General features: G+C 37.6%; 1 protein-coding gene across 1 annotated transcript in view; it reads left to right on the top strand.

Moving 5' to 3' along the window:
* epb41l4b (erythrocyte membrane protein band 4.1 like 4B) overlaps window positions 1–21,508 on the top strand; it is a 91,103-nt gene continuing 69,595 nt past the window's right edge. The window contains exons 1-3 of the mRNA XM_062985943.1: window positions 1–531; window positions 15,144–15,248; window positions 15,425–15,467. Of these exons, the coding sequence (XP_062842013.1) occupies window positions 277–531; window positions 15,144–15,248; window positions 15,425–15,467 (403 nt within the window). The 5' untranslated portion in view covers window positions 1–276. The remainder of the gene's footprint in view (window positions 532–15,143; window positions 15,249–15,424; window positions 15,468–21,508) is intronic.

Raw genomic sequence — 21,508 nt, 5'->3', positions numbered from 1 at the left:
TGTAGTCTTTTATAACTGTAATTAATATCACGCTGCAGTTGGGAGACGCTGGGAACGTATGAAGGAAGAGCGTGTGTGTGTGTTTTCTTGACTGACCGTTTTGCGTGACGAGTCCTCTCGCTACATGTTCGCGCTTCAGCCGATCAATGATCGTTGAGTCATTTGGCTCTGGATAGAACCGACACACCGCCGGACCGCGGGTTTGTTTAGAGCGCGTCACTTTTGGCGGCTCGTTCCAACCGAAGCGTCGCTTTTTCTTTCTGTTTCACCTTGAAGATGATGGGCTTCCTGCGCAGGACGTTTAGCCTCCGGTCTCGGAGACGCTTTCGACCTTCCGATGAGATCGACGGAGGCGGCCGAAGCGGAACCGCGGCACTTTACGCGCAACAGCAGCAGCAGCAGGTGATGCCCGCGCCCGCTGTGGTGACCGGGGGCACCGTGGTTCATATCCCCGCTGCCGGCAACAGCAAATCAGCCATCACCTGCAGAGTCCTGCTGCTGGACGGATCGGATGTTAACGTGGAGTTACCGGTGAGTGTATAACATATGTTTGTATATTAGAAGCAGCAGTAGTCGTAAAATTATACTGAAACACCTTAATGAGAGTCAACAAGAGTCCTAAAATTAGGAATTAAGTGAGTGACACAAACTGAAATCTGTCGAACCAATATTTGTATTGAGGTCATGATGGGCACATGAATTTCAGCACAGGGGGACAATCTTAATTTAGAGTTTACATTAAACATTAAATCATGGGAAAGTGTAATCTGAGAAACTTTGACCATGACACTTTACTTCCAGAAGGGCTGTTTTGAGAATGTCAGAAACTGTTGATCTGGGATTTAAGGAAATAAAACATCCAGTGAGCAGCAGTTCAGTTCATGGTCTATAATCCGTAATAAATGTTTCTGTCAACCGTTAGTCTTGAACTTTGGTCTGGCTACTTCAGAGCTACTCTTTAAGTGGTCAGTGAAATCAGTGGCTCGACTTTCTGTTGATCTGGAATTTGAGGAAACAAAACATCCAATGAGCAGCAGTTCAGTTCATGGTCTATAATCCGTAATAAATGTTTCCTGTCAAGCATTACTGTGGTGTAGATAATGTGTGTGATAGTAAATAACAGGTGGTTGTTTTTGTTTACCTTTTTTCCAAAACTTTGGCCAACCCCTTGCGTGGCACTGTGCTTCTCTATGGGTTTCCCTTCTGCTGACAGATGGTGCCTTAATTTGCCCTCCTGTCACACTCCACCCTTTAAACTCTTAACATACTGCAAATCCTACACAATTTTTTCCAGATTATTTTAAGGCAAGTTGAACATTGATGAAATACGTTTGGCTTAAGTCTTAAGCTTTGGTCTGGCTACTTCAGAGCTACTCTTCAAACGGTCAGTGAAATCAGTGGCCCAGCTTTCTGTTAACCTGGAATTTAAGGAAACAAAACATCCAGTGAGCAGCAGTTCAACATGAGCTATAATCGCTAATAAATGTTTCCTGTCAAGCATTACTGTGGTGTAGATAATGTTTGTGATAGTAAATAACAGGTGGTTGTTTTTGTTTACCTTTTTTCCAAAACTTTGGCCAACCCCTTGTGCACTGTGTTTCTCTATGGGTTTCCTCCTATCAAAACGTGTCCTGTCACACTCCAACCTTTAGACTTCTAACATACTGCAAAATACTAAACAGTTTTTTCCAGATTCTTTTAAGGCAAGTTGAACATTAATGCACTTATTTGGCTTTAGTCTTAAACTTTGGTCTGGCTACTTCAGAGCTACTCTTTAAGAGGTCAGTGAAATCAGTGGCCCAGCTTTCTGTATCCTGTAAACTGTGAGTACTTGTGGTTAGCCACTCTGTATCTGTGACTTTTTACCTCTCGTACTGAATAAGGCCATTGTAATCGCAGGTTTTCAAGGATCATATGAGCTTTGGATATGTTTGTCTATTTAATCTCCTTTTCTGATATACACAAAAAAACAATTTGAATTCAGCTGTAATAGTTTTGTTAGCGTGTCCTGACTAACTGGATTTTTAAGCGCTTATAGTTTACAAATCTTCTCTCATAACAAAGCTGTTTTTGTTGGTGGCTACACTGGTAGGTGCTGGTTTAAATGCAAGGATCATGTGTCTTGTCTCATGTTACAGCAAACCAGGTTGTGTTTTGTGGCATGACACATTTGATACCAACAAAAATCATGTCACCAGCTTGTGCCTTATATAGGATGTCATATTGCTGAAAGGTTAAAGAAAAGCTCACTTTTACTGTATGCCTATATCCCATATACACTGATCAGCCATAACATTAAAACCACCTCCTTGTTTCTACACTCACTGTCCATATTATCAGCTCCACTTACCATAGAGAAGCACTTTGTAGTTCTACAATTACTGACTGTAGTCCATCTGTTTCTCTACATACTTTTTTAACCTGCTTTCACCCTGTTCTTCAATGGTCAGGATCCTCACAGGACCTGACCAAAGAGCAGGTATTATTTAGGTGGTGGATCATTCTCAGCACTGCAGTGACAATGACATTGTGGTGGTGTGTTAGTGTGTGTGCTGGTATGAGTGGTTTAGACACAGCAGCGCTGCTGGAGTTTTTAAATACCGTGTCCACTCACTGTCCACTCTATTAGACACTCCTACCTAGATGTAAAGTCAGAGACGATTGCTCATCTATTGCTGATGTTTGAGTTGGGTATCTTCTAGACCTTCATTAGTGGTCATAGAAAGCTGCCCATGGTGCACTCTTGGCTGGATATTTTTGGTTGGTGGACTATTCTTATCCACTCATACCAGCACAACACACACTAACACACCACCACCATGTCATTGTCACTGCAGTGCTGAGAATGACCCACCACCCAAGTAATACCTACTCTGTGGTGGTCTTGGGAGAGTCCTGACCATTGAAGAACAGCATGAAAGGGGGCTAACAAAGCATGTAGAGAAACAGATGGACTACAGTCAGTAATTGTAGAACTACAAAGTGCTCCTATATGGTAAGTGGAGCTGATTAAATGGACAGTGAGTGTAGAAACAAGTGAGTGTAGAAACAAGGATATATATATAAATATATATATATAAATATATATATATATATATATATATACACACAATTTTAATACTGGTGATGAGGTGATGGTGTTACAACACAGAGTGCATTGAACCTTTCTATACATGGAGCCGTCACAGGCCAGTCAAAGTCCGAATGCTAACTCATGTCCACCGTTGAAAGACGTGCACTAGGCAAGCAGGGATTGAAACTGGACATTATAGAAATGGAAATTGGAGGAAGGTCAGCTGAATCCAAGATAATGTAGTAACAAGATATGGTAAAACTTGATTGAGAGAGGGTAGCATCACTACCTGTTAAATAAAGTAGATTACAACCCAAATTTCTAAAAAAAGTTTAGACAGTAGGCAAAATGAAAGTAAAAACAGTGATTTGTGAACACATTAACAATGGCACAAAAACATGTATTACTTTGTATTATTAATTGTAACTTTTTTTTTGTAAAATTGCAACTGTCATTGTATGGGACTGTGTTATTGGCAGTGTATTGGGTAACATGCACATATGCGAAAGCATTGCGTGTGAGGGAGTTTATATGCATTTTGGAGCAACATACACCGACCAGGCATAACTTTATGACCACCTCCTTGTTTCTACACTCACTGTCCATTTAATCAGCTGCACTTACCATATAGAAGCACTTTGTAGTTGTACAATTACTGACTGTGAGTCCATCTGTTTCTCTACAGACTTTTTTAACCTGCTTTCACCCTGTTCTTCAATGGTCAGGATCAGGGGCGGAGCCAGGGGGTGGCCAGTGGTGGCCATGGCCACCATAAATGAATCTTCGGCCACCCCTCCGGCCCCCCCATCACCGGCAACTTTTTTTGCGGAAGCATTTCTGCACGCAGGTGTTCTCACAGGGATGCAATTCAACAGCGCACCTCAAAGAAGTAGTTCTCCACCAAAACAGTGCAGTAATACACTCGACATAAATGTCAACCACCAACACAATTACAGAAGAAGTACTACTTAGTGCTACTAGTACTACTATTACTATTTAGTAGTATTTGTGGCGAGCTACGAGTAAAGGCGCCAGCTGGCTCTGCGCGTTCCAGTGTTGCCAGATTGGGCGGTTATCATCCTAATTGGGCGGATTTTGTTGGAAAACAATTTAATAGCAGTTAAATAACACTTCTATTTAAAAGAATATATTCCGTTTTAAGAAGCTCCAGCATTGTAGAAGGCTATTAAAAGTAAAGTCTATTTTTAATGCTGATTTGGCTTAATAGTGTTGGTCAGTCTGTATCATATTCTTGAAAGAAAATTAAAATTTGTTTTCCATGCATTCACACTAGCATGTTCTGGTGTTCAAATGAGTCTCATCATTACACACAAGTTGGCAGCCAAATGATAATGTATTGCAAAGGAATATCTTTGAAATTCTTCCTCATAACGTTAAGGTTATAGGCTATATTTTGGTTTTTCACTTGTCAGAGAAAATGAAGAGAGGAAAAAAAGCTTATTATTCTTTGTGATGTAATTCTACATGGCACTTACTGCCTGTATAGGTAAATGAGTGAGTGACCACATAAAAAAAGGTATCAGTTTCTGTGCCACCCCTGTGTGAGCAATGGTCTCAGTCTGGCCACCCCTATGAAAATTGTCTGGCTCCGCCACTGGTCAGGATCCTCACAGGACCACCACAGAGCGGGTCTTATTTAGGTGGTGGATCATTCTCAGCACTGCAGTGACACTGACATGGTGATGGTGTGTTAGTTTGTGTTGTGCTGGTATGAGTGGATCAGACACAGCAGTGCTGCTGGAGTTTTTAAATACCATGTCCACTCACTGTCCACTCTATTAGACACTCCTACCTAGTTGGTCCACCTTGTAGATGTCAAGTCAGAGACGATCGCTCATCTATTGCTGCTGTTTGAGTTGGTCATCATTTAGACCTTCGTCAGTGGTCACAGGACGCTGCCATCGAGGCGCTGTTGGCTGCATATATTTTGGTTGGTGGCCTATTTTCAGTCCAGCAAAGACAGTGAGGTGTTTGAAAACTCCATCAGCATTGCTGTATCTAAATTGAAGGATGTCCCTGCTTGTTTCAGCAAGAAAATGCCAAGCCATATTCTATACAAGAGCAAGAGCAAGTTACAAAAGTGTAGCTTTGTGGGGAAAAGAGTACCTGTTCCAGTGGTCCAGATCTGTCTCCTGTTGTAAAAGTGCATTAGGGAGCTTAACCTACAACAGACCCTGGACTGTTGAGCAGCTGAAATGTAAAATCAAGCAAGAATGGGAAAAGTAATCCACCCTCGCAAATAAAACAATTGGTGTCCTTAATTTCCTAAACAATTATAGAATGTTTTTATTGGAAAAGAGACATTACACTGTGGTAAACATGCCGCTGTCCTAAATTTGTTGAAGTGTGTTGTTGCAGACATTTAATTCACAATAAAAATCTATGAAATTAATTATTTAAAAAATCAAATTGCTTACTGTCTTAAATAAAATAGTGGATAAAAGAATTTGCAATCATTACTGGTTATTTTTATTACTTTTTAAAACTGGATTTGTATAATTAAAATATTTTAATTCTATATTTAATTAATCACTGTATTTGTTACTAGCTACCTAAGTTATGTTTTATGTATACTGTTCCTGTTATATTTGATTATTTTCATACTCTTAACCTCTATAAAATCAGGTCTGTGTAATTCATGTCAACATCTTTCAATAGTGTCTACAAAATGTAATAAAGCTCTTTTTTTAATTATATTTTTCATATAATAATGGTTCTATCACCAGTAAATGAATGGACTTATAGTTGTTTTAATGACCAACCAAAAGTTACTTTTATGATAAAATTTTAGTTTTTAATTATGGAAATGGTGCATAATCTTTTCTGAACTGTCTGTTCTTGGACTTTATACTATTGAGCCCTCATCTTAACAAAGAAATTGTTGGAATGCAGCCTAGTTGAAGCAGGTGGTTACTAGCCACACCATGACCACACAATGAAAATCTAGCATGCAGTATAATGTTAATATATGAAAAATATTTTAGTGAATTCAGACAGGTATAATGATTTTGATGATGATTTTATATCAATATTAAATGCTGCTGCAAAGTAACAGCTTTAAAGATGAGCTACAGATCCTGTTTGCTGAACAGTCCAAAGTTCAACATACCACAAGCTTTAGGTATTAAACTTATTTATGTGCCAACCCATTTCCAAACCATCTCTATTAATATAGAGTTCAATTAAATTAAAGCAGGGGAGTCCAAACTATGGCCTGCGGGCCATTTGCGGCCTGTTACCATTTTTTTCCTTTCTTTTTCTCCAATTTTCTCCCCTAATCTAGCCGTATTCTATTAACCTGATTGCATTACGCCTCACCTCTACCGATACAACCCTCCACTGCTAAGGAGCTTCGCAACTGATACACACAACCTCCGACACGTGCACAGTACCGACTGCCTCTTTTCACCTGCACGAGACGAGTTCATATGCGGATCAGCTTTGTGCACGGAGAGCCAAACCCTGATCAACGCATTATTCCTCAACCCTGCGCAGGCTCCATCGATCAGCCAGCAGAGGTCGTAATTGCACCACTTATGAGGAACCCTGGTCCGGCCTATCCCACCCTGTGAACAACAGCCAATCATTGTTCATGTAGCCGCCAAGCCCAGCCGGATGTCAGAGCTGAGATACGATGTATTAGAAATCCCAGCTCTGGTGTGCTAGCGTATTTTACCGCTGTGGCTCCTGTTACCATTTTTGAAACGTCTCACAAGGTATTTTAGAAATAAAATTAAAGTTGGCTAACTGTTAAGCATTTTTTTTCGAAAAAACTTGAACTCTGGGTATCGCTATCACATAAAACAAATCTAAAACTTATCTTTTTTCCCCCAACTCAAAACATTAACGTTACACCTACATTAATGTTCCTGAGTTTTTGGATAAACATGGTGGCTCCAAAGAAGCAAAAACTAGACATGCAGAAGATTTCAGGTGCGCTGGGAAAATGAATAGTTCAGAGGGAAGTTTAATAATCTTCCCATTAGGATTATAAACTGGTGAGTGAAATTGGCAAAATCTCAGTTTACACAACGTCAAAGAAAGATAGTCATTCAAATTAAAAGAAAGTGTAATTGTTAGTAATTAGGTAGGTTATATTTTATTTGTTATATTACAAATAAGTCTGTGGCCCATTTTTACATATTTATTACTCTATTTGGCCCCCAACAAGAAAAGTTTGGACATCCCTGAATTAAAGAATCACAAACTCTCATAGACGTACTGTACAATATTAAGAAAGGCCTTTCCAGAAGATTGAAGACATCTGAAATATGATAAATGACAAGCTTTTTGTTATGTCTCGCATACTTCTGTCCATATGAGTAATGTTGTTTTCTTTATCTTTTCATCTCTGTATTTGCAGTGTACTTGTGTTATTCTATAACAGACTGGTAAAACCTCATTAGCATGAGTTCCTTTATTTGAAATGGCATTAGCAGTTCCTTTTTATTTAAAAAGTGTTTGTAGAGTCAGATTCATTGTTTGTAATGACCTATTCAACATGATTGGTCACTCAGCTAAGTGGAAGATTTATAGATAAAGACGATATGTGAACTGTCACATCTGTCATTGTCTTCATTAGACTGAGGTTGTTGAAATCAGCTTTCTCTCTGCGTAGTCGAGCTACTGTAATTTGATTATTAGGATGCTGTACTCTGGGGAGACGTGCATTGCTGCTAGAGAGGATTAATGAAATTGCTGAACAAACTTGGACAGACTTTTTAATGTGTGTGTGTGTGTGTGTGATAAAAATTGCTCTTAAATCCCATAATCACTGATATTAGAAAGCCACAGTAAAGACATTCAAATCTGGAATATAATTTTATTGCAGTTATTTTTCCTCTGTATTTAGTCATAAGTTTTTTTTTTAATTTTTAAATACAGTAGACCCTTGACTTATGAATTTAATTCAAGTCAAAATGTTCGTTAGTTAAACCTATTTTTCCCATAAGAAATAATGTAAACAGAATTAATCTGTGCCAGACCCAAACCACCCCCTTACCTAACCTTTCTACTGTCTTAAATGGTCTTTTTTGTTATAAATACAAGTATATTTCCCTTAATCTTAAATTATAGAATAGATATGCCTGTAAAAAAATAATAATAAACAACAATACACAGTAGTACTGTACATAAACACATCACATTTCAGTACAGTACGTGTGCTGTACTATACACCATAATAAATTTCCTTCTTTTTTTTTAATAAAATGTATCTACCAGAAACAACAATAACTCTCATATTTCTCTATTATTTCCTTCTTTATTTTAATAGTGTTGTATTTTGTAAGTAATTGCACGAAGGAAAGACTACTTTACTCAGCGACTTCCTTCTTCTCTCTCACTAACTGTCCCCTCTGTCTGATACACAGTGACAGCTACTGGCAGGAGTAATTATACAACAACGAACAGTAATAGATTTGTTCATTTTCTCAGCACTACGCTTCCTCTGCACCTTCTTTGAGGCCATTTTAATATTTAATTTTACAAAATATAAAATAATCTCTATAAAATAATTCAATCAACTTATAGTTTTAATAGCTAATATATCTTTATGCTTATTAAAACAATAGTACCTAAAATATTTATTAATGAGGAATTTTTATCAGGTATCAAAATGATAAATGTCCTTACATTTATTATTTTTGGGTTGTGTCCTAAACCATACACTAATATTTTAAATAGTATGTAAGATTATTGCAATCCCGTGGAGTCAATAGCACTCTGACCATAGCATACTGTAGCATACATCATATTATTTGAATCTATTTAACATTTGAGCATGCTAAAGCTTATTAGCCTAGCATGTGTTACTAGCAACAAGTAGAATCTTTTAATGTCATGGGTTTATGTAAACAGGTTTATGTTTTCAAATGATTTTGTTTTCAATGTAAATTATTTGTTTAGTAGCAAAGATGTAAATAATATATTGTTCATTTGGTGATTATATCTATGATTGCAAACCCATAGAGTCAATAGTACTCTGACCTTAATTATTATACAGTACATTATATGATTTGAATGTATTTAACATTTCAGCTTGGTAAAGGTCACTCGCTTTGATTTTCTTAATAATATTAATATAATATTTAATATTATATTACATTATTTATATAATAATAAAAACATTTGTTAAACATACAATAATAAATAAAGTCTATTGCTAACACACAAGCTAGCAGATACTATTAGCCTAGCATGTGTTACTAGCAACAAGTAGAATCCTTTAGTATTATGGGTTTATATTCATAGGTTCATGTTTTTCATTTATTCAGTTATTTATTTAGTAGCAAAATGTAAAAAAAAATGTGCCCATTTGGTGATTTTATGTAATTAACAAGCACACAGCTGACAGGCTGTTAACTGGCAAACACAGGAGTTTCTGGGACCTTTTTATGTCTGTTTCAATTGCATGAGTATATTAGTGGAAATGGTATTAATTGAAGTTAAGATTTTAGTCTAAAATTAAATAAAGTATTTTTGCCTCGGTAGTAATGCCGCTTAACCGCTTTTTTGCAACAACTGTGCTCTGAGAAACCATACATATAGTGTTTTAATCTGTTTTAAACTGCTGACACGGCTCATTTCTTTGCTTTTTAAAATTTTGTTTCCACCATATCAAGAAAACCATTCTCATCTGTTAACACTGTTATGCTAACGCTACCTGGTTAAGAAGTGAGCTGTATCTAAACTGCACCGCGCTCCATAGTGCTGTTAGCGGCGAACAATATTATATGATTTGCTGCCTATTGAAGCTTACAGCTGTTGTATTAACTGTGCTACGGTATGGAAAAATCCATACTGTAGGAGGAATCAAAGTTAGTCACCGAATGTACTGTCATACCGCCCAGCTCTAATATTTACAGTTAATTTAAATGTATGTTCATTTATAGTCAAACAGGCATCTGTATAATCTAATTAACTGCTTTAATCAACACAGGTTTCAAAAAATGTATTAACGTAAGTTTGATATTGTAGACATGTTGCTTGTCTTGTGGATGCTCAGGGTTTGTTGAGGAAGTAACCTTTATCACTGTGTTATTGTTGTGTAAAGTAAAGGATTTTCCCTGAAGAAAAGGACTTTTTATTAACAGGAAAATTCCCCAGTGATTTTGGTCCAGTGTACAGATGGTTTTGTTTTTAAGTGTGTATGTGTGTGTATGTGTGCGTGTGTGTGCGTGTGTGTGCGTGTGTGTGTGTGTGTGTGTGTGTGTGTGTGTGTGTGTGTGTGTGTGTGTGAATATGCTATCAGGGGTTGAAGGTCGAATAAGGCAGCACATGGGCCCAACGCAGAGCATTATAGCCACTCCCATAGGCCTTATCCCCAATCCAACCCAACTACACTGTCACTTGAGCTGTTTGTTTACTGTACATTACATATATCTTGTGAATTATTACATTACATATATCTTATCTTAAATGTGACTATTTTAAATCACTTGATGTATGAATGAGTACAGCTTTTTACAGTCCCTGCGTGTCTGTTAAGACTTTCTATTATTGTAAAACTTGACTGCTGGGATTTGCTTCCTCTTAGCCACAGCTGCATTAGAAAGATTGCATGACTGGTGCTAGGCCATAAGTGCTGATTTGCAGTCACCGTTCCAATTTAATGTGAAAATGTTCAGATCAGTTGATATACTGACTTGTTAAAAAGTAAGTGGCCCATGGCAGCATCACACTGAAAATCATTGAGTTCTTCAGCATGCCCATGTTACTGCCAGTAATTGTTTAAGGCAGCGGTCCCCAACATTTTTTGCACCACAAAAAAAGAGTCCAAACCTCAACCCATCTAAGATGGTATGACCTGACCTAAAAATTGTTGATTTCGCAAGAAATCCTAGAATAGTTCAAAATACTTCTTAACTGTTGTATAAGCTCAGCAGCTACATCTGACCTCATGCAGGCCGGTCAGAGACACCCAATGGGCTGGATGCGGCCCACGGGCTGTACAATGCCCAGATGTGACATTAAAGTAAGGCAAAATGTGTTTATCTGCTGTCATTTTTTAGGTAATGATCAGATCACCTTTTTAATTAATGTAGAAATCTGAGTTATTCAGAAAGGTATACAAACTGTTTCATGCAAGTGTTTGCTTGCTTCAAATATGCTTTTTTCTGCCAGTGAATGATGGTGACGCATATTCAGTTGAATAAATATATACAACAAGAACTCTCAGTAAACAGGGAAAGAATATTTACTGAAACAAATAAGCAATTTAGGTAACATTGAAAGGTTTTTCACAAAATATTCCTCTCTAAAATACTATTATTCACTTTCTTTGTTCGTTTGCTGTTGAAAGGTTTACAGTTATACAAGATATATTCAAAACGTTTCAGCACTTTTATATTTTGGTTGGAAGTGGTGAGGGTGGGAGGAGCAGTAATTGGTCGTGTCAGAGAGAGCTTATAGTTCGTATTTAGCGCCATCTGATTTCCACCTTTTTGGACGCTCAAAGAAGCTTTAAGGGGAAGAAGATTTTCATGTGATTATGATGTAAAAGCAGTGGCGCATGAGTGGCTACACGCACAACCAAAACAATTTTTTGCTGATGGCATTTAAAAGTTGGTACGGCGCTGGGAAAAATGCATCGGAAGGTGACTGTGTAGAAAAGTGATGTCATTTGTTAGCTTTTAAAATGTGTATTAAATAGAGTTTAAAAAAGTGTGGAAACTTTTTGAAGAACCCTCATAAATCCTTATTTTCTGTGGTTGGGTGAATCTTTCTGATTGCAAGTGTAAGTTAAACATAAATAGTGATTAGCCATGATCATGTGTGCTGTGTTTTAATCATAGATGATGAATGCCATTTATATTTTCAAATACTATACTTAATTAATAGCAAAATATAAAAGTAACACCAGCAAGAAGACAAAGTAACAGCCAGTAATTGGTGTTACTCACTTGGAGGTTTTGGTTTGATCTGGGTGGTGCTTGATCTTAAAGGATTGACAAACTTTTCAGTACATCATTTGGTCTGTAAGTTTCTTAAACCAGGAAGAAATCAGGAGGTTGCTGTTTTGAAGGCAACTGGACCATCCTAATTTTAAATTATGTAGCCACATGTGGCACATGGCCACACTGGGCTACTGTGTCATTTTCACTTTATAATCAACATCTACAGTATATGCATTTATAATGCTTACATAAGAAAATGGAAATGGGCGGGGTGTGTAATGGCAGGGTTTTGTTACTTGATGTCTGGCATTGAATTGCAATAAATGTATCACTAACTTATTGTTTAAACAGCAGTCTGAGTTTTTATGATGTGGTGCTACTATAACTGCATTGTAAAATAGTTTTTTGTGTGACTAATATCCTGTCTGCTATCCCATGAAACGGCCAAAAGTATTCGGACACCCGACCTAATTGAGTTCAGCTGTTTTAAAATCAGTTATATTATAGGGGCTGCATGGTGGCTCAGTGGGTAACACTGTCGTCTCACAGCAAGAAGGTCCTGGGTTTGATCCCCAGGTGGGGCGGTCCGGGTCCTTTAAACTAAATAAATTATAAATAAATTATATTATTGTTTTTTTATTATTTGTCCACATTCAACTATGTGACAACCCTTTTGTGGAAAGCTTCTTTTCTTTTTCCAGCATAACTGTGTCTTTTTGCATAAAATGAAGTGATGTAGTGGCCTCAACCTCAGCTGTCATTTCCAACTTCACCAGATCTCTTAGATTCGAAGGGTGCCTGCTGTTTTAAAATATCTCCAAAGGTGTTTGATGGGATTTAGATCTGGACTCATTGCTGGTCACTTCATAACTCTCCGGTCTCAATCTGGGTGCTTTTTGAAGGATGCTTTGGATCATTGTCCTGCTGGAAGACCCATGATCTCTGACAGAGACCCAGCTGGTCTTCTGACACTGGGTGTTATATTGTATTTCAAAATGTGGTAGTCTTTGGCTATCATGATGTCATGCACATAATCAAGGCATCCAGTGCCAGAAGAAGCAAAGCAACCCCAAAACATCTGTGAACTTCCACCATGTTTTACCACAGGGTCAGTGTTCTGTTCTTGGAAGGTCTAATTTTGCTCTCTGTAAATGGTGCAATAAAGTGCTTTACCAAAAAGCTCTTTTGGGTCTAGTTTGTCCACAGGACTTACACCCAGAAAAACAGAATTGTCTCCAAAGACCTTGGCATCCCAGGTCAGTAGTTTTAAGTTATCAAGAAGTTTGCTACTCATGGAATAGTTAAGAACTTTCCAGGGGATGGTGGAAAATGGACAACTGGTGAGAGAACCCTACAAAATGTGGTTCAAAGTGTTGCAAAGAAACCATGTACAAGATCCAAAGAATTTCAGGCTGAGTTACGACTGGTACACAGACAAAACGTACACAGACAAGAAAATTTTCTGACAAAATGTTTTATGGACCTATGAAACCAAACTGCAGCTCTTTTGCAATACATCTCAGTGTTATGTTTAGACAGGTGCATTAAGCTCACAGATAGCTACAAAAACGTTTGGAGGCTGTCATTATTGCCAAATGTTCTGCAACCATGTAGTAGGGAAGGGTGCCATTAATTCTGTCAATATAATGTGTCTTTTTTATTTCTGTTTAAAATGACTGCATGTATGTTGACAGGTCAGCTATTTGTTAAATGTATTTGGACATACTATTTATACGAAGTTGCTACATATCCACTTTTTAAATACAATCAAGGGTGCCAATCATGGTGACCACAAATGTAGGTGTGATTTTCTATATTGCCAGCACTTGTTACCTGCCACAGGTGATTTAAGTACAAATTAAAGGAGCATCACATGATCCAAAATCCAAGTATTCCTGACAACTTTGATGGTGTGTCAATTATTTTTATCATGATTATTATTTAGGTCTTTGGTTAGAAATCATGTGACATTATGTGGTCATATCTGTGCTGTTGGTGTGATTTCAGTGTATTAAGGAATGTTTCTGTGTATATTTAATGTGAGGACAGCTTAAACCAGACATAACAAAATGTATGAAGGTCACTTTAATGCCATGGGCTGAAAAATTCTTAATGATAAGATGTACAGATTAGGGATGTAACAATGCACCACAAGACAGTTAAAAATCGTTGCACATGTGCCACGATTCCAATCGGTTATTCATTTAAGATAAATCGATATTCACCTTAAACAGCAGAGGGCACTGGTGCTGTTCACCTCGCCTGGTTGACGTCACTACAGGGTTGCCAGGTTCGGAATTTTCCAGCCAAATTTATTTATGTGAGGATACTTTCTTTATTTGTATTATTCATTTATTTACATAATGTTGGATTTGTTTTCTGAAAATTTCATTTCAGTTTTTTTTTTTACACAATAGGCATTATTTGGCATAGTTTGTACCTACCTCAGAAATAAAAGGGCATTCATTATTTAGATAAATAAAAGATAAGCACAAATACAGTATTTTATTTTTTTTTTTTTTTAAAGAGAAATAATAAAAGGAAACTTTGTCATAATTTGTCTTCAATTACATCTTGTTTAAAAAATCGTGAAAAAATTGAGTGTATCGTTACATCCCTAGTGAGGACAGCTTGAACCAGACATAACAAAATGTATGGAGGTCACCTTTAATGCCATGGGCTGAAAAGTTCTTAATTACATGATTGCAGGATTTAGATTCTCACATCCTCTGACAGTTATTTGCTATTTTTAACGTACAGATACAAAGATTAAGTGACTTTAACCTGGGATATTAAGTATATAATGTAAAATAGCTCCTGATATACCTTATACCAAACATAATAACAAAATGTGTTAAATTATATAAACATTTGACACAAGTCTATTTGAGCTTTAAAAGCAGATGTTTTACTGTTGTAAATGTGGTTAAGACTCATCAGAGTGCCACTATCATGCTAAATTTGGCATTTAAATTTGTTATCCTTAACAATAAAACTTGGAATAAGCATTACTTCATTTGGTAGTTTTTTAATATTAAGCCAGAAAACTGACATCATATAGTCATTTGCTAATGCTAGGTGCCTGCTAAAGCTGGTGTATGCTACGTTACCAGACATGCTTAGCTTTCTGTGTTCTTGTTTGTGTGTTGCAGAAAAATGCAAAGGGACAGGACCTGTTTGATCAAATCATGTATCATTTGGACCTGGTGGAAGCTGATTATTTTGGACTGCAGTTCATGGACCTAGACCAGGTCATGGTGAGTGCTGGTCTTTAAATAGACTGTGAGAGAGAGAGAGAAAGAGAGAGAGAAAGGCAAAAAGGTTACCAACATGACTTGAAAAATGTCAGTTTAAAAGTCACTTTACATCAATCAAAACAACAGGAAGTGTACTAAGTAATCTTTTTCTCCTCCCTCTCTTTTTTCTTCTTTAGCATTGGCTGGATGCAGTAAAACCCATAAAGAAGCAGATTAGCTGTAAGTAGAACATATACCCACACTAAACAGGTATTCTGGAGTTGGGTTGGGTTGGGTTGTAGAGGGGTTGGGTTTCAGGTGTCTCTGAGCACAGTGGCGATCTGTGTCGTGAGTGTGTGTGAGAGTGTTTACTCAGTGGGTGAGGCAGGAGCAATCCCAGCAGCCTTTGCAAAGACACACCTTCTCCAGGTAGCCTACGTAAAATAACCCCCGACATGTAAAACACCGATGCCTTTACATACTAGTAACGTTGTGCCAGTAAACCAGTACAGTATCATTATTGGCCGATTAGTTTTTTCTTAAATAATCACATATAATCAGAATAGATTTTTTTGTCATAAACAGCAGCATTTTTACTGTGTTTAGTTTATTACAGTACTTCCTATTTATTGATTGTTTGGGAGGGCATTTTTCCAGGGCATGTTGCTACTGCAGGTTGTATAGATGTTGCACAGCACCAGGTCTAGGGCTGCCACTAACGACTATTTTTCTAGGATTAATCTATAGACTATTTTATCGATTAGTCGATTAATCTAAACGATTAATTTTCCTCTAAACAGTTAATTCAGAATCTCATTTAAGCTTCTTTTATTTTAACAACAAACTGTATGGCATAATAATATGGTACAAAACTAAATATAAACAGCGTTTATGTCCATATTATTAAATTCTCAAGTGCTCCATATTAAACAAAGTGCTGCATGTTTTTATGGCATTCCATACACAAAGCAAATTGCTTAAACTTATAGGAGCAGAAATAAAATAGTTAGAGGTGGGCACGTCTCATTAAGTCCAAAGTACAGTAACGACAGAATGAGCTCAGATTGTAACCTACACATTCACTCAAAAATTACTTTACATTCTAAGCGATGTAAACAAAGTGGTAAGTGTTTTACATGAGAAGCTTTTTTGCTTAGAGCGCCGCAGCAACATCAAAAATTGCGAGCCCAATGCAGCAAAGTGCGCGACAGTGTAATGCCTAGTTCACACTACTCGCTGACTGGTCGGCGCTAGATTACGAAACTTGTCTATCAATTGCTAAGTGTGAACTGTTTAACAACTCGATCCGAGAGGCTCGGCGACTGAAGTTGTATATCTAGCATGTCAAATATCTGGATATGAGTCAGCTGACTGGCAGTGAGTACGGTGTCGAACAGCCAGTGAGAACGCAAGATACGGGGTGAGAGGAAACATGGGGTAGGAGTGTAAAAAGGTGGGACAGGGGTATAATAAAGTTTATATCAGAATACATCGGCACACACACGTTTTACGGTATTTCTGACCTGATCGTTCTCTACAAAACATAACATCAACGTTGCATTGCAAAAATATTTATTAGCCTCCAACTCACTATAGAACAAATGATCCCTGCTGTTCGCGTAGCCAAACCCACTTAGATTAATTTTTTTTTACTCCTTGATTTTACGCTGCACATCAGCTCACAAACTTTGATAGCGTGCTACTTGTTGACGTGCATTTTTAGACATGGTATCATTACACTCCTCTTCACTTCTTGCGTTTGTTTTTGTGACAAAACGTAGTTTGTGAGACCAGAGAAGCTCGCCTGCGATTCCAGTTGGTGATAGATCGTGTAGTGTGAAAGCCACACCGACTTAAAAGACTCCCGATTACAAGAGAACCAGTCGTGTAGTGTGAACTGTACAGCGACCTGACGACTTGAAAAGTCATGTAGTGTGAACTTGGCATAACTGAACTTGCTAAGAAATACGGTATTCCAAGATCTCTGCGATTTAAGAAGCTTAATGAAACAATATAGAAGTAAAAGTTTTTCCGCGTCTCATGCGCCCTAACTGAACGCGCTAAGGATTACGGTATTCAAAGATCTCTGCGACTAGGAAGCGTGAAACAATATAGACATGCAACATCGCACTAGTGCTGCTGTGGTACCATTAAAGCTTTGCACAGTGAACAAACCACCTTTTAATTTTGTGCCAGTTTTAAGTATTTCCAAACTTTTCATGATTTGGGTCTTGGAAAACTTTTAGCTTTTCTTTGAAAGCTCTACAATCGGCCTCAGACTGCTGCAAACGGCATTTTCTAAGACTGTGCTTAATGCCGCCGACCAGAGATGACCAAATACAACTTGGGTCATGCACTCAACAAGTAGTGTTGAGGGAAATCATATGAACGGAAACATTGTAGAAATTAAAAAGGATAATTTATTAACATAGTTTTAAAAACGATACATCGACTTAAAATGTTAACAACGACTAGGTCAACCAATCGCAGCAGCCCTACTCTGGTCGCCGCCTGTAAGGATTATGGCTTTTTTTCAGGAACTCTGGTATCCTCCCACTTTCTAAAATTATGCAGGAGGTACAATGTCTAATCTAAAAGTATGTGGGCACACCTTCTAATTATTAGGAGCAGGTGTTTTAGCCACACGCCTAGCTAACAGGTGTAACAAATCACATAAAATAAATGATATGCTTTTAATTTTAATCCAAATTCAAAATTATTGGCGAAGGGCCTCTCTTTTTCCAGCTTGACTGTGGCCCCGTGCACAAAGCATGTTTCATAAAGACATGGTTTGATGAGTTTGATGTGGAGGAACTCTAGGGTCTGCACAGAGCACTGAAGTCGAAACGTAACACTGAACTTGAAATGTAGCTTATGAGTCAGGCCCTTTCGTTCAACATCAGTCTTGCTTTACAAATGCTCTTTTGACTGAATTGGCACACACTCCCGCAGACAGATTTCAAAATCTTGTGAAATCCTTTACAGAAGAATAGAGGCCGTTATGTCTACAACGGCGTCGACTTCATATTAATGCCCAAGTTTTTGGAATAGAATGTCCTAACCTCTTGGTTAGGTATCTACATGCTTTTGATCATATGCAAAGAGATGCCCAGGATGTTCTTCTGCCTTTTGTCCAGTGTTTTAGAGAGGTGGACCCTGTTGAGCAGTTATTGAAGATAAATACATTCATTATATTTTCTTAGCCAAATGGTGTCTTCAGCAATTAAGCATTTGTGTTGAGTTGAGTCACATGATGTTTGCCACATGGGACATTGGATTTAATTTATTTGAGCCAAGAATATGTGTCTGTAAAACAAGATAATATAATTGGTAAATATTGCTTACCACTTTATCTAGGTTTAATTAGGTATTATAATACATATATACATATATCATTGCTACCATTGCTATCATTGCTGAGTTGCTGTTTTGACCTGAATTATTGGTGCATTTTATGGAGACAGGAGACTTATTAAATGATATACAGTAATCAGTCAGTGGAAAAATATTATTAAGTGCAAAGACTGCACGTACATTTTAATTACATAGTTTGAATCACTGCATTTTTCAAAATTTTCCTCCCAATCTAGTCGTATCCAATTACTCGATTGCATAATGCTTCCTCTCTACTGATGTTGATCTCCACCCTGGTTGAGGAGAATCGAGACTGACACACGCCCCCTCCGACACGTGCAATAGCCGACTGCATCTTTTCATCTGCACCATGCAAGTTCATATGTGAATCAGCTTTGTGTACGGAGAGCCACACCCTGATCGACGCATTATTCCCCGACTCTGTGCAGGCGGCATCCATCAGCCAGCAGAGGTCGTAATTGCGTCAGTTATGAGGTCCTGTCCAGCACCCACAGAACACAGCCAATCGTTGTTTGTGTAGGCACCCAGCCTGCTGGTTGGCAGAGCTGAATTTCAAACTGACGAAATGTCAGCTCTGGTGTGCTGGTGTGTTTTTTACCACTGCCCACTTCAGCGACTTAAAGAAATATTTCTATTGTTATATGAGTGGTCACTTTAAAAATGACAGCACTTAAAATTTGGATTGGTACAAAAATCACACTGCCTTCTCAGTTACCAGATCTTAACTCAACTAAATACCCAATCACAAAAAATACAGTAGGGAATATGTTTTGGAAGAGTGGGGTTTCATCTCTTAAATACAGTTCTACAGACATGTACTGTATAATCTAGGCCAAGACACAAAGGAGCAGCTACAGTTAGAATTAGGGATGTAACGATGCACCACAAGACAGTTAAAAATCGATTCACGATGTGTAACGATCCAAATCGGTTTACATGTATAATGAATTAATATTCACTTTAAACAGCAGAGGGCACTGGCACTATTTACCTCACCTGGTTGACGTCACTACAGGGTTGCCAGGTTTGGAATTTCCCAGCCAAATTTATTTATGTGAGGATACTTTTATTATTTGTATTATTCATTTATTTATTTAATGTGGGATTTGTTTCATTTCATTTTTTTTTACACAAAAAAGAGTGTGCACAGCACTCTTTTGTGCACCTACCTCAAAAATAAAAGGGCATTCATTATTTAGATAAATAAAAGATAAGCACAAATACAGTATTAATAAAAATTAAAATAAATAAATAAAAGGAAACTTTGTCATAATTTGTTTTCAATTAAATTTTGTTTAAAAAATCCGGAATAAATCGCATCGTGAACCCAGTATCATGAATTGCATTGCATCGTGGGTAGAGTGTATCGTTGCATCCTTAGTTAGAATAGAACAGAATGCCTTTATTTGTCATATATACATATACAGGTGTACAGTTCAACAAAATTCTTTCATCGCGTATCCCAGCTTGTTTTGAAGCTGTGGGTCAGAGTGCAGGGTCAGCCATCGTATGGCGCCCTTGGAGCAGAGAGGGTTAAGGGCCTAGCTCAAGGGCCCAACAGTGGCTGCATAGCAGACCTGGGATTCAAACTCTCAACCTTTCAGTTGATAGCCCAAAGCTCTACCCACTAGGCTATCACTGCCCCCTGTGGTGGCCCATTAGTTTCCTTGAACATGTTTTGTTTGGTTTTCCTTTTGTTTATTCATCTGAATATTTACATTTTGGCATTTAGCAGACGCTTTTATCCAAAGCGATTTACAGAACTGTGACAGTATATTGGCTAAGCAATTAAGGGTTAAGGGCCTTGCTCAAGGGCCCAACAGTGGCAACCTGGCAGTGGTGGGGTTTAAACCAACGACTTAGTCCAGTACCTTAACCACAAGGCTACAGCATCCCTATACGTAAACCATGTTGGAACAGAGTAGTTTGTGTAGACCCTAGATTACAAAGCCTGTCTGTATCACACTAATACGCTGCACATTAAATCATTTTTAAACATGATTACAAAATTTGAATGACTAAATAGCTTGATATGGATCCCTGCCAGGGTTTGTCAGTGAGACTGCCTGTTAATATTGTGTCTTTATAATTAAACTGACTTACAAAATGATAATTAAATCAGGTCTTAAAATACAGGTTAGACCCCACACAGCTTTGAGATTTAGCTGCTGCATCATGACATTAGTATGTACATGCAAAATGTATAAAATTAGAAAAAATGTTCACTTGTATTTCCTATTTAGCCTGTAAATAATACTGTTTTTTGTAAAAATGTATTTAGTTCATAACGTAAATTCTAATAATTTAAAATAATAATGATGTAGTCCTCACCAACTTAAAGGCTAAAAAAACAACTAAAAAACGAATGACAATAAACACAACAGATTTCAATAGAAATTACATCAGCTCTGAGCTCAGAGAAGCAACTGTTGCTGCTCATCAATCTGGGAAGGGTCTTTCTGCCATCTCCAAATAATTTGAAAGAATTGGAAACTGTCCTAAAGGTTCTTATTTGTAAATGATCTTCCCAAGTGTAAAAATCCAAGCAAATATAGCCTAAAGTAATACAATTTATTGCTCGGATATATTAAAAAACCCAATGTGACCCACACACCTCTGTAAGCACATTAAATTTTCATGATGGCACAATTAAAAGAAGAAAAGTAGGGCTTTCATAGAAGAGTGGTGAGGAAACCTCTTTTCTCCAACAATTGTACGGCATGTCTTAGGTTTGCAACCTTGCATCTAAACAAATCACAAAATTCTCTAACAATATTCTTTTAACTGAAGAGGCCAACGTGGAGGTGTTTGGTCATCATTCACTGTGCCATATTTGGCGAACACCAAACAGCAGATGACCACTCACACCTAATATAATCCATGAAGCATGCTGTTAAAGGGATTGT

Source organism: Trichomycterus rosablanca, chromosome 23 (genome assembly GCF_030014385.1).
Source record: "Trichomycterus rosablanca isolate fTriRos1 chromosome 23, fTriRos1.hap1, whole genome shotgun sequence".
Lineage (NCBI taxonomy): Eukaryota > Metazoa > Chordata > Actinopteri > Siluriformes > Trichomycteridae > Trichomycterus > Trichomycterus rosablanca.
The sequence above is the reverse complement of the archived record's forward strand: the minus strand, read 5'-3'. Positions and strand labels throughout refer to the sequence as shown.